This window comes from Hypanus sabinus, chromosome 10, assembly GCF_030144855.1.
Source record: "Hypanus sabinus isolate sHypSab1 chromosome 10, sHypSab1.hap1, whole genome shotgun sequence".
In the NCBI taxonomy this organism is placed as follows: Eukaryota; Metazoa; Chordata; class Chondrichthyes; order Myliobatiformes; family Dasyatidae; genus Hypanus; species Hypanus sabinus.
Window position 1 is genome coordinate 138751275 of NC_082715.1, and position 14573 is coordinate 138765847.

Here is a 14573-nt window from a genome sequence, read left to right on the forward strand (position 1 = left end):
AAATGTTAAGCCTCGCTCCCTGCATCATGTGGCACACATATATCTGCCAAATCATCCTATTCTTACCCCCACTGGCATGTAGCACAGGTAGTAATCCAGGGTTACCTACCCTGGAGGTCCTGCTTTTCAGCTTTCTGCCTAACACTCTATGTTTTCCCTTCAATACCTCATCCATTTTCCAACTTATATTATTGGTAGCAACATGTACCAATATTTCCTGTTGTTTACAATGTTGTTTACAATTCCCTTAAGAATGCTGTGGATGCAGTCGGAGTCATCCCTGACCCTGGCACTCTGGAGGCAACATGATATCTGGCTGTCTCCTTCACGTCCACAGAATTTGCTTCATGGACCCCCCCCCCCCCCCCATCCCTACTATCTTCCTGCCCCTTCCTTTCTGCGCCACATAGCCAGTCTCAGTGCCAGAGACCTGGTTACTGTTGATCTTATTGTTTGAGCAAATGATGGTGGAAAAGACCATTAAGGTTAAGTATAAAGCTAGTACATGAGGAAAGATTATTTAAGAAGTGGTAAATGTGAAATGGACATGTTATGGGAAGAAATGGGGAAGTGAAAATTGTAAGTTCCATACAGGCTCCCTGTCAGCAGAGAGAAAGTTCCGAATGCATGAATGCAGGGAATCGACAAACATGTCGCAGAATTAATGTGGTTTTAACGGGAGATTTTCAATTCCATAGATATTAGAGATTAGCAAATCACAGATAACTTAGTCTACTGCAATGTAATCACGTTATATAAAAACATAAACTGAAAACCGGTGGAAAATGCTGTGTGTCTAGATTACAGTACACAAAAACCGGAAGCCAGAAGACTACCTTCAGGAGGAAACGCTGCATTATTGGATCTATTGTAAATTTCCTTGCTTGTATCAGAAATGCTTTTATTTTTATAAAACATTCAGAGCCATTTTCAGTGACAAAGTGTACTAAGATGACCTTCAAAAATAAATTTCAAAGGCTTATAAAATTAATACATGTTTTACAATCGCAGTACATTAGGGAAAATTAGTAGACAGGACCAAATTTGGCCACTTGTAAATCAGTAACAGTGATGTGGTAGATGGAAGTGCAGAAATCATGGCGTTGAGTATTATTTTGTGTGAATGGTTCAGCGGAATGTTCCTCTTTGAGGGATCAGCAGTGGAAAGGGTGAGCAGTTGCAATTTCTTGGGTGTGAATCTCTCTGAAGATCTGTCCTGGGCCCAGCACATTTGGAACAAGTTACTCAGTTATGGTCACCTCATCATAGGAAGGATGTGGAAGATTTAGAGAGGTTGCAGAGACTTACCAGGATGCTGCCTGGGTTAGAGAGCATGTCCTATGAGGATAGGTGGAGCGAGCTAGGGCTTTTCTCTTTGGACCAGAGGATGTGAATTGACTTGGTAGAGGTGTACAAGATGATAAGAGGCATAGGTCAAGTGGACAACCAGAAACTTTTCCCCAGGACCAAAATGGCTAATACCAGGGAACATACTTTAAAAGTGATTGGAGGAAAATATGGAGGAGGGCTGTCAGAGATAAGCTCTTTACACAAAGAGTAGTGAGTGTGTAGAATGTGCTACCAGGAATGGTGGTAGAGGCAGATACATTATGGGCATTTAAGACATTCTTAGGAAAGCACATAGATGATAGGAAAATGGAGGGCTATGTAGGAGGGAAGAATGAGATTGCTCTGGGAGTAGGTTAAAAGGTTGGCACAGAATTGTGGGCCAAAGGACCTATATTGAACTGTAGTGTCTTATGTTCTAGGTCTTATATTCTATGATCTATGTTCCATGTTTGCTGTTCTATGTTCTATGTTCCTTGTTCTAAGTTCTAGGTGTCATTGTTCAATGTTCTATGATCTATGTTTTATGTTAAGCCATCAACCTGAAGCAATAACTTTGTTTCTCTCTCTAGTGGTTTCACACATCCTGCTTTACAACATTTTCTGCTTTCATTAAAATAATTTTAAACCAGGATGGGACTTTAAAATTGCATTAAAGAAAATAAGAATAGCGAATAAAATGATGACCTTAAAAATAGAACCAGATAGTTTCCATCACTAGGATTCAAAGGCACGAGTGAAATGTACTGAGGATGAGGATGTATATGTACAGAATTAAGTAAGTAGCACAGAAAGAAAGCTAAAGAGATAAAAATAGTGAGGTTCTCTACATTGGGTTCATTGTCCATTGAGAAGACTGATGGCAGAGGGGAAGAAGCTGTTCCTAAAACATTAAGTGCATCTCTTCAGCCTCCTGTACCTGCAATGAGAGGAGGGCAGGTCCTGGGAGATGGGGATCCTTAGTGATGAATGCCTTTTTGTAGATGTCCTCAATGGTAGGGAGGCTAGTGCCGATGGCAGAGCTGGTTGTGATTGCAACTTTTTTGTGGCTTTTTCCAATCCTGTGCCGGGGCCCCTCTGTGGAAAATCGTATGCAACCAATTAAAATGCTTTCAATGGCTCATCTGCAGAAAATTGCCAGTACCTTTGGTGACATACCAAGTACCCTCAAACTCCTAATAAAATACAGCCACTGGTGCACCTTCTTTATAATTGTATCAGTACCGTATGCTGGGTCTGATGGACCTTCAGAGATGTTTAGGGAACCATGGATCGGTTTGATGACATACTTTTTGTTGAATCCATTATTAACGATGAAGTGAATCAACACCTTGAAAACTGTATGAATGTGATTAAAATTTTTAAAAGGCAACTAAAATAGTGGATAGGGGAGTTTGTTTCTAGAAGGCATTTTCCAAAGTACATAAATCAGACTGTCAACTGAAGATGAAATATTTGAAAAGAATGAAAATGTTTGACTTACTCCAGAAAATGGTGTGTGTTAGGAGACAAAAAGGTGTGACAGAATGAGAGGTTTCTAATTTGCAGTATACAATTAGTAGTATTATTTGGGTTTTATAACGGGGTTTCAAGAACTGACTGCTTTTATGAACAATCTGGTTGATGAGCGAGAAAGCCATAAATCCAAGAAGAGTAGCATTGCAACAGTGTGCAAGAAAGGATTAGTTGAAAGGACAAAATTTTGACAAATAAATTTCAAGCCGAACAAATTTGAAGTCATCCACTTTGACCCTAAACATGATATGATCGTCTCCAATAAGTGATGAAAATCTAGAGGTAATGGGATGCCCAAAGGCATTCATTTCCCTACATATGGCAAGGAGCTGTGCAGGAGCGAGAGAGATCAGCTAGTTGAGTGGTGTTGCAACAACGATCTTGCACCTAGCATCAGAGAGACCTAGGGACTGATTGTGGACTTCATGAACAGGCATTCAGGAGAACACTTGCCAGTCTTCATTGAGGATCAGCAGTGGAAAGAGAGAACAACTTCAGGTTCCTGGGTGTCAACATCTCAGAGGATCTATCCTGGGCCAAGTATATTGATGCACTCATGAAGAAGGCACACCAGTGGCTGTAATTTACTAAGAGGTTGAGGAAAATTAGTGTGTCACCAAAGGCTCTTGCAAATTTCGACAGAAGTATAATGGAGATAATTCTGACTGGTTGCATCACAACCTGGTATGGAGCTTCCAATGCACAGGATCACAAGAGGCTGCAGAGGGACGAAGACATGCGAGCTTCATCACAGGCACAACACTCCATGCCAATGAGGACAGCTTCAAAAGGCACCGACTCAAGAAAGTGGCATACATCATGAAGGCCCCTCACAATCTGGGTCGTGCCCTCTTCTCATTACCACCATCGGGGAGGAGGTGTAGAAGTATGAGAACTCACAAGAGTTGTTTTAGGAACACCTTCTGCCATCAGATTTCTGAACTGTCCAAGAAGTCATGGTCACTAATTCACTATTTATATTTTGCAAATTTAGCGATTTATTTTTGTAACATATTGTAATTTTTCAGTCTTGTACTGTTGCCACAAAACATCTAATTTCACAATGTATCAATAATAACAAATATGATTCTGATGCTGACATATTGACATAAAGCCAAAAGCAATCATGATTTCCAAACCATAAGACCATAATATATAGGAGCAGAATTAGGCCATTTGGCCCATCAAATCTGCTATGCTATTCCATCATGGCTGATTGATTAGCCTTCTCAAACCTATTCTCCTGCCTTCTCCACATGACCTTTGATGCCCTGACTAATCAAGAACCTATCATCCTCCGCTTTAAATATACTCAATGATTTGGCCTCCGCAGCCATTTGTGGCAATGAATTCCACAGATTCGCCAGCCTCGGGCTAAAGAAATTCCTTTACTTCTCTATTGTAAAGGGTTGTCCTTCTATTTTGACACTTTTCCCTCTGGTCCTACGCCCCCCACTATAGGAAACATCCGCTCCACATCTACTCTATCTAGATGTTTCAATTCCCAGCATATTTCAGTGTAATCCCCCTCATTCTTAGCAAGAAACCTGAAGAATACAAGGCAGGTTATACAAAAGGTAGAGTATGGCTGAACAAAGCTTTGGTTAGAATTGTGAACAGATCTGTCTAGCACATATAAAGAAGAAAATATTAGCTTTAGAGAAAATGTAGCATAGATTTACAAGTTACACCTGAGCTCCGAAGTTATAATTATAAAGAAAGCATAGAATTTTAGGTACACCTTCTCTGGAATGTAGAAATTTAAGAAGTGACCTGATCAGTTTCAAATTGTCTTTTTAAGAGTAAATAAACCAAATCTCATTTCGCTGTCTGGCTGCTCTCAGACTGGGAAGCATTTTTATAAATCTCATTTCGCTGTCTGGCTGCGCTCAGACTGGGAAGCATTTTTATAAAAACTAGAACCAGCTCTCTTTGGAGTGAAGTTTGAAAATACTGTACTTCTGCATGCAAAAGGCTGTAAAATATTACAGTTCTCTTCTACAAATGGTATAGATGCAAGGATTTCTGTTACTTTCAAATCCACCATTATACAACCATATTCACATTCATGATAGGCACTGATGTATGCAGACATAGCAGAAAGGGGCCAGTGACATCATGAAGGAGTCCCCCCACCCTGCTCTGGGACTGTTTGTCCTACTCCCATTAGGGAGGAGGCTAAGTAGCATCCACATCAGGACTCACCAGACTCAAAAAGTTACTTTCCCCAAACCATAAGGCTCATCAACACTTCTTCCCACTAACCCACCACCACTACTTTATCATTTCCTGTCAGAGTGGCCTGTGCCCAGCATCACTATAGGACATACAATCAATCTATGTATATAAGCTACCTTATGTATTTATATTTATTGTGTTTTTTTAATATTGTGTTCTTTATCTTAGTGTGCTTATCGTATGCTGTATTGGATCTGGTAACAATTATTTAATTCTCCTTTACACTTGTCTACAGGAAATGACATTAAACAATCTTCAATCTTGAATGAAGTTTGAAACAGGATGGCCATTAAATACCACATGCACGATCCACATCCCTGATATTCTTGAATCTTAATTAAAGATGATAAGTAACATGTTCTATTTCTTATGTTCTTATATAATATCGGCAAAGGTAATCCTGTCATCACTTAACCATTATCCTGTTGAATACCGAAATGGACTTGTGGAAAATATATTACCAGCTTATCAACTGAAGACAGGCTCAACACTACATTTTTTCCATTTCCATGATTATTCCATTTTTACGTACTGAGAATAAAAGCATTCCCCTCTCTGTAGTACACCCACTTCAGCTTGTTTGCAGCATTCTCTGGAAATGAATAAGCAGTCAATGCTTTGATCTGAGACCCTTCATCAGGACTGACTAGCCCTGACTGAGGGTCTTGTCCGGAGATGTCAACTGTTTATTCCCCTCCGTGGATACTGTCTGACCTGCTGAGTTCCTCCAGCATTTTGTGTGTGATGCTCTAGATATCCAGCATCTGCTAAATCCCTTGAATCCAGCATTTTCTACCACCTTGCTTAATGTCAAATCTTTTAATTTTATTTTTGAGCTATCTTTCTACTCTCTCTTATATTATTGTATTCCACGGCACTGGATCCTGGCCTTGATCTGTCAAGAACTGCATGGAGGCTGCCTGTGCATCAGCCTCTTCACGTTAAACAAAGTCACCGACAGGTATTCCGAATCAGAATCAGGTTTATTATCATTGGCTGTGTTAGTTAGTGGCAGGGGTACAGTGCAATACATAATAATTATAAAACTATAAATTACAATAAGAATTATATATTTTATATATAATTATATATAATTATATATATATATATATATATATATATATATATATATATATATATATATATATATATATATATATATATATATAGTGGCATCCGTCAGTCTCGAGAGACCATGGATCTGTGCCTGGAGTTTCCAGGGCGCAGGCCTGGGCAGGGTTGTATGGGAGACCGGCAGTTGCCCAAGTTGCAGGCCTTCCGCTCTCCATGCCACCGATGTTGTCCAAGAGAAGGGCACTAGGACCCATGCTGCTTGGCACCGGTGACGTCGCAGAGCAATGTGTTGTTAAGTGCCTTGCTCAAGGACACAAACACGCTGCCTCAGCTGAGGCTCGAACCAGTGACCTTCAGGTTACTAGTCTGATGCCTTGCCCACCAGGCCACGTGCCAACTATATATAGAATTATATATAAAATATAAATTAAGTGAGTAGTGCAAACAGAGTGAAAATAGTGAGGCAGTGTTCATGAGTTGGTTCATTAATCTGTTCAGAGATCTGATGACAGAGGGAAAGAAGCCATTCCTGAAAAGTTGAGTGTATGCCTTCAGTCTTCTGTACCTCCCCCTTGATGGCAACAGAGGCAAGTTCTGGATGTTGAGGGTCCTTTATGATGTGCCGCATTTTGGGGGTATCCTCAATGCTGGGGAGGCTCCAATAATGGATAAACCCTGCGGAGAACATTATACCCAGCTCTGCTGCTACTAATGCTATATTATTGGTCTTCATTGCTCCCATTCAACAAGCCTCTTCCGTAGAAATGGAATGCATTCCAAAACTCCGTGCCTGCAGAGGATATTCATCAGGATGCTCCAGGAGATGGAATGTTTCAGTTATGAGGAGAGAATGGAGAGGCTGGCTCCGTTTTCCTTGGAGTGGACGAGGTTAAGTGGAGACACGATTAAGGTTTACACGATAGTGAAGGCTGCAGGAAGCCTTTTCACATGTCAGAGATACATAAAGCCAGCAGTGAGAGATTCAGAGTTAGGGATAAATGTTCCAAAGGGAATCCATCACTAAAGACCCTCATCACCCAGGACATGCCCACTTCTCATTGTGACCATTGAGGAGGAGGTATGGGATCCTCAATGTTTTAGGAACAGCTTCGGCCCCTCTGCCATCAGATTTCTGAATCCATCTACACCACCTAAACATGTTTCTTGCTCCAATTTTGCACTACTTATTTAATTTAATTTTATGTATATTTCTTTTTGTAATTTATAGTTGTTTATTATTATGTAATACAATGTACCGCTGCTGCAAAACAACAAATTTCATGATATTAAACCTGATTCTATTGTGAGGGCAAAGATCTCTTTTAGCTACCTGGAATACACTTGAGTGTTTTGATGAGCAATTGAGTCACCAAGGCTTTGAAGCCTGTCAACGAAATAGCAGAAGATGGGATGATACAGATGGGTCCCCAGATGGTTGGTGTGGATGTGAATAGCCTATCTCCACAACGTGTGATTCCATGGCTATACAATTCTACTCACTTTACCGATCTAATCTCCAGCAAAATGGCCATCAACCACTACCTGCCTTTCACAAGCTGCTGCTGATTGAACTACGCCTATCACTTTCTCTCACTTGTTTTAAGATAGAAGGTTCAAGATTGTTTAATGTCATTTCCAGCGCACAAGTGTAAAGGAGACAAAATAAGAGCTGAAGTTCTTAGAGAAGAATTTCCAACCTTGGCAAAAAAATGGGTGGTGTTCCTGCATCCACCAATAAGTCCCCTGCCTAATAGGTAGGGTTTAGAACAGCCATTTGTCCACCGCTCCGTCTGTTAATGCAAATTGAACATTCCATTGAAAATTTATGAACTCCATGCCATTTATTCCCAGAAGTTAATAACAGAAGACAATTTCTAACCTGCCTTAATTTCTGAGCTATACATTCCAAGACATTTAAAAATAATTCACTGTTTATATTTCAGCCACTTCCTAGTGTTTCAACATTGTTTTCATCTTACACAGCTCTCATCTTGTTGGGTCCCACTTTGTGTTCTACATCTAGTGTTGTTGTTGGCTTTCACTTTGGAGATTCACATTAAGGTTTTGGGGGTTCCTATAAAGGTGTGGAGTTTTTCTCCCCCTCTCTCTCCCTCTCTCTCTCTCCCTCTTCTTTCTCTCACTCTCTCTGTCTTCCTCTCCCCCACTCACTCCCTCACCGTGTCACTCTCTCTTGCTCTTCTTCTTCCTCTCCTTCTCCTACTCCCTTTCCCACTCCCACTCCCTCTCTCTTCCCCTCTCCCTTTTCCTCTGATTTTCTCTTCTTCTCCTCCCACATCTTGCTGTTTCCCTCTCTCTCCTCTCTATCTTACTCTCTCTCCCCCCGTCTCCCTCTCCCTCTTCTTTCTTTTCTTCTTCCTCTCTCTCTTCCTCTATCATTTAGAATTTCTTTAGCAGAGGGTGGTGAATCCATGAAATCCATTGCTACTGACAGTGGAGGGCAAATCATTGGGTATAGTCAAAGCAGAGGCTGATTGGTTCTTGATTAGGAAGTGTATCAAGTGTTATGGAGACAAGGGAAAAGAATAGGGTTGAGAAGGAGAGAATGGCAGAGCAGACTCAATCAGCTGAATGGCTCGAATTTAGTGCAAGGATTCCACTTGCTCATGCTCCCGTTCTGAGTGGTTTCATGGAACTTTTCCCTTATCTGCTAAATGAAAGTGGGCCGTGAAGGCCAGTCCTACCAAACATAGGATTTAACTCGTTCTTATTGATCAGAAACTGCACATTTCTACACGGATTATTAATGGTTATTGTTAAGTTTACATGGCAGAGTAACTTTCCAGGAAAGTCAATAACATAATCAAGCAGAGCCTGTATAAGACTGACTGGGGGCACCACAGGGAACCATATTTAGCCAAATACCCATCATCTTAATGTAATCCAATATAAACCATTTAATACTGTGTCCTGTGTGAATCCTGAATTGCAAGTAGCAGATAGCTTTATCTTTTAGCCCCTTTGTTTTTACAGGATTACGGTATTACAGTCCATTTCAGGAAGCCAAGACGTAGGAGCAGAACTAGGCCATTCGGACCATCGAGGCTACTCCGCCAATCCATTACAGCTGATTTACTATCCCATTACAAACCCATTCTCCTGCCTGCCCCCTCCCCCCAACCATTGACACCATGACTAATCCAAAACATATCAGCCTCTACAGGCATCTGTGGCAATGAACTCCAGAGATAAAGCACCCCTCTGGCTAAAGAAATTTGTCATTGTCTCTTTTCTAAATGGACATCTCTCTACATTGAGGATGTGATTCATCTAGACAACTTTTTATTACAGACACAGTTACAATGGGCCGAATGGATTTCACCCATGTCTTAAATTTCTGTGATTCTGTGGTCGGATTTCCATAACTCTATCACGTGTATGAATCTGTGAAGCTAGCTATACCCCAGAATGTTGTTTTGCCAATGTTTACTCATTGTAACATGTATATATTAAATCTGAATGAGGAAGACAGTGATATCCCCTGCCCTCCCCCAATATAGAAGAAGGAAAGAGTTTAACTAATTATTTATTCATGCAGAAAATATTTTAACTCTGCACATGACACAGATTGTAAGAGCATAAGGCCATAACAGCATAAGACCTAGGAGGAGAATTAGGCCTTTCAGCCCTTCGTGTCCATTGCATCATGGCTGATGTATTACGTTTCTATCCCCATCTCCTGCCTTCTCCCCACAACTTTTGATGCCCTGACCTACCAACCTCTGCTTTAAGTATACTCAGTGACTTATCCTCCACCACTCTCCATGGCAATGAATTCTACAGATTCACCACCCGCCTGCTCAAAAACTTCCACCTCACCTCCGTAGTGATGTAAAACTAGAGTGCAAAATAACGTAAGTTTGCCGTATTTCATCGTCAGGTGAGGAGTTTAAGAAAATAGGTTCTGTCTTTCCAAAATCGAGTACTTTTACACATTAACTGAATTTATATATGTTTTATTGTAATTTATAGTTCTTGTTATGCATTGCACTGGACTGTTGCTGCAAAGGAACAGATATCGTGATACATGTCAGCGCTATTAAACCTGATTCTGATTCTTTCGCAAAAATGTCTATTGTACCCAGGGGACAGATTTATGAATGGACAATTAACCCATGTACCCTACCTCACTATTGTTTTTTCTCTATCTGTGTTCTATTTTGGCACCACTTATTTAACTTAACTTGTACATCACGTATACTTCCTATTGTAATTTATAGAATTTATTGCTTTTGTTATAGTATTTCGTGAGGGATGACACGGTACCGCCGCTGCAAAGCAGCACATTTCACCACGGCCGGATTCTGATTCGAATCCTTTTAAACGAGATCTGTTTTATCCAGGGGGTAGATTTTGAAGTGCGGAGCACCCGCAGTGAGGATTACGGCATTTTGCAATCATTTTCTGCACCCCAAGCTGTAGTTGCTCAGAGGCCCGTATCCCCCGACAAGCTCGTCCTCCTCCCGCCATATAATCGCAAAAGAAGGGCGAATGAAGTCGTTCCACCCTTCTTGCAATTTTGTTCCGGAAAGCTATTTTTGGTTAAGGACATTGTTTTTAAAGAAAACGGTTACAAAATGTGTCAAGGGGGGAAATTATCTGACTGGTAATGACTTGTACTTCTAAAGAAAGTTGATGGTGTAAGGAAAGATAACTCTGGAAGAACTTAGTAGCCGTAATAACTCGCAGCTGTCGTGTCGTTACTTATCTGCATCAGTTATGTTGAGATACTGATCGCTATTTCGTTTCTGAAAAATTAGAGTCAGACTTTAGGCTGGAAGAGACGCATTAAATAAATCTTTTTTTTAAAAAAAAAATCTGCTTCAGAGCTGGCCAGTTGTAATCAAAGCTTTTAAAAAGTATTCTTTCGAGAAAGGGGACGAAGGAACCTACTCTCCTTGTTGGAATGGTGATTTTAATCCCTGTTACTGTACACTACCTCACTATTTTGTTTCTTTTTCTTTTTTGCTCTCTTTTTTGCACTACTTATTTAATTTATATATACTATGGGTATTATATTAGTGTAATTTATAGATTTTTATTATTATGCATTTCGAGATACTGTTGCCGCAAAGCAACACATTTCACGACATATGCCGGACATATTAAACCTGATTCTGATTCTAATTCTGTTTCTGAAGCGTTTATCTAGAATTATCAGCGAGTTTAAACGCGAAATCACTCAGCTGGATTCAAAGCGTATTTCTAATCTAAAGTCGCAAAATATTGCAGAATCGGTGGCCCGTCACAGTTTTACAATGCTGTATCTTCTTTGAAAGTTTGCATCAAGCGTTTGTCCGAATGGTGTCCGCGAAAAAAAATCCATCACAGCAAATTCCAGATAAGGGGAAATTCCAGTCAACACGTCGCCTAGAAAGGAATGCGCGCAAAGGGAGGTGATCTGGTGTCTCTTTATATTCACCTGGTGACGTGCCAGCTGAAAGCAAGCCGTTTCGTGTGTGTGTGTGTGTGTGTGTGTGTGTGTGTGTGTGTGTGTGTGTGTGTGTGTGTGTGTGTGTGTGTGTGTGTGTGTGTGTGTTTAGTGTGTGTGTGTGTGTGTGTGTGTGTGTTTAGTGTGTGTGTGTGTGTGTGTGTGTGTGTGTGTGTGTGTTTAGTGTGTGTGTTTAACCTGCTGACGGAGATTGGAGACGGCTGATCGGTCAGACGTGGAAAAAAATTAGAAAGTTGGCCCGTGCACGGTTCACGGAGCTTCCACTGAGAGAGCAAGGTGCAGCGAATGTCAGAACTATCACAACACATTAGCGCAGGTTGCCACACACACACTCCGAGACAAAATCAAAACGGGAGGGGCGAGCAATCGGGAGCTGACTCTGTTTGCAACCTTGTGCAGGAGATCAGCCCGGCAGATTTCAAACACCAGTATGGGAAAAAACATCAGAACAGAACTTAAACTCCATCGTGACTGTAACCAAGAATAACCTATGTCCCTTGCTTTCTTACATAAAAAAACGACGGCAGAGAGAAAAAAAATACCATGTGGAGATAGTGATACCATCAAAGACGGCATGGCCATGGACGGAAATTTGACAAGAGAATGAAACTAAACAGATAACCATCATACCGCACCGATTCCCACTTCAAATACAGCTAGCGCTGCATAACACAACCAACAATCTCCAAATTACACCCTACAACTGGACAAATTGATACTTTCGTGCCAACTGCGAACTTACAGTCGTTTGGCGACATTATTGTGAAAGCTGCAGCAAGGTCACCTGCAGTTTTGTTCAATCAGGGCTAGGCACATGACCAAATTAATTTTTTCCTTCATAAAGAACAATACTACCACATGGCATAGAGTGGCAAGTACATTTTAAACACAATTTCCCAGTATATCACCCCTCCACCCCTCGAACACCAGGCTCTTCAAACCAAGGAGATAACTTCATTCAACTCCATTCACCCCAACACTGAACTGTTCCCACAGCCAAGGACTCTTCGCCTCGCGTTCTCAGTACTTATTGCTTACTTATTCATCTATTGTTTTCTTCCTTCTCTTTTTGCATTTGCATAGCTTGTTGTCATTTGCACATTGGCTGTTTGTCAGTCTAGTTGTGCGAGGTCTTCTATTAATTCTAATGTGTTTATTAATATTTACTGTGAATGCCCACAGGTAAATCTCAGGGTTGTATATGGTGACGTATATGGACGTTGATGATAAATATACTTTGAACATTGAACCATTGAATGAAACAGCTTTTTTTTTGGATAGCCAACCAATATCACGGTTCCTTCAACTTTATTCTATGTTTTTTTTGGATTGGTGTGAAAAGATTTGTTTTGGTCATCTGGATTTTTAACTAAACTTTATTTCAGAAAATAATCAGTGAGGGGCGATTACTGATGGAAACTAAGATAATCAAGACGAATGGACGCTCCCCTTCTCCACTCTGCTGCCTATTCCTCCAATAGGAAGTGTTGCTCTTACTTAGCCTTCCGCCGATCTAACCGTCCAGCCGCCAATACATCCATCAGTCAAACCAAACCTTTGTTTACAGATTTCACTTCTAAACCGAAGGTACTTCATAATGTGAACTTGTTACTGAAACGATTTTACCATAAACGTTTTAAATCGCCGTTTCGGTTTTGTAGATTAATTATAAAATTCCTGACCAACGTTCATAACTTCACACAACTTCACTTGCCCCATCACTGATCTGTTCCCACAACTCACTTTAAGGACTTTTCATCTCATGTTCTCCACACTTATTACTTATTTGTTTATTGTTATTATATTTTCTCTTTCTTTTTGTATTTGCACAGTTTGTCGGTCTTGTGTGACTTTCATTGATTCTATTGTGTTTCTTGTATTTACGGTGATTGCCCACAGCTAAGTGAATCTCAGGGTTGTATATGGTGACATATATGTACTTTGGTAATAAATTTACTTTGAACTGAGAACATTATTATAATATCCGTACACAGCTAAGTGTTGGCTCATTAAGAAACCTTCCTCAAAAATTTAGAAATGTCACATTGGCTACCTAATCTCAATTCCTCCTTAAAAATAGATGCAGCATTTGAGTTAAAATTGAATGAAACATCATATTGATTGGATATCCGTGAAATACCGGCTTCATTTATTGGTAATATAATGGTTAAAAAAAATCTTGGGCTTAAAATCGTGCAAGGGCGAGACATGAGCACATCAGTACATTGTTCTCTGGTACCCTGAAGCAACTAGCTACGGTGTCTGCTTGTGCCACACCACCCCGGCCCCAGCAGGGGGAAAAAAATGAACTGATATTATGTGTACTAAAGAAAGTCAGTATTTCGTTTTTGGCAAATCAGGACGTGAGCGTTCTCTTTTTTTTCTAAATCAATAAACATAGATACAATTAGCCAGTCTAAAAAGTGCTCCTGCTGCAATGGTTCTGAAATCAATGACTTCAATAGACAGTGTCGATATAAGGTTACACGCATATAGCAAAGAAGGTTCATTGTACATAGTTAGGGGAATACACAACGTAGACGGAACAACTTAACCATGCATTTTAATTCGTTTTTATATTCCATACCCTTTTTAATGACGGATTGGTCCAATAAACTCATGCCAGTCGTAGCCGTGTCATCCAAAGCCTGTTAATATATAAAAAAGGTCATATCACTATTCAAATTGACTTGATATTAAACAGTCATGTATATAAATCAAGCCGAACCGAAATCGACTATCTGTTATTTCCATTTATATTACCTGTTTGAGGGTTTATTATTCTAAGAAGGAATTACCAGAGGAAATCAAATTCGCCAAAATTACATATTATCAAAAAATAAGCTGTCTAACATCTGGGACCTGACTGCCTTTTTTTTGTCATGGCGGAGAACAAACGCGGGAGCAAAAACATATATTTGTTTAAAAC

At 40.3% G+C, this 14573-nt stretch overlaps 1 protein-coding gene across 2 annotated transcripts in view; it reads right to left on the reverse strand.

The window, feature by feature from the left end:
• Window positions 1-14573, reverse strand: part of tfap2b (transcription factor AP-2 beta) — a 72902-nt gene that overhangs the window by 42717 nt on the left and 15612 nt on the right. For both annotated transcript variants that reach the window (XM_059983098.1, XM_059983099.1), the window contains exon 3: window positions 14232-14292. In XM_059983098.1, the coding sequence (XP_059839081.1) occupies window positions 14232-14292 (61 nt within the window). The remainder of the gene's footprint in view (window positions 1-14231; window positions 14293-14573) is intronic.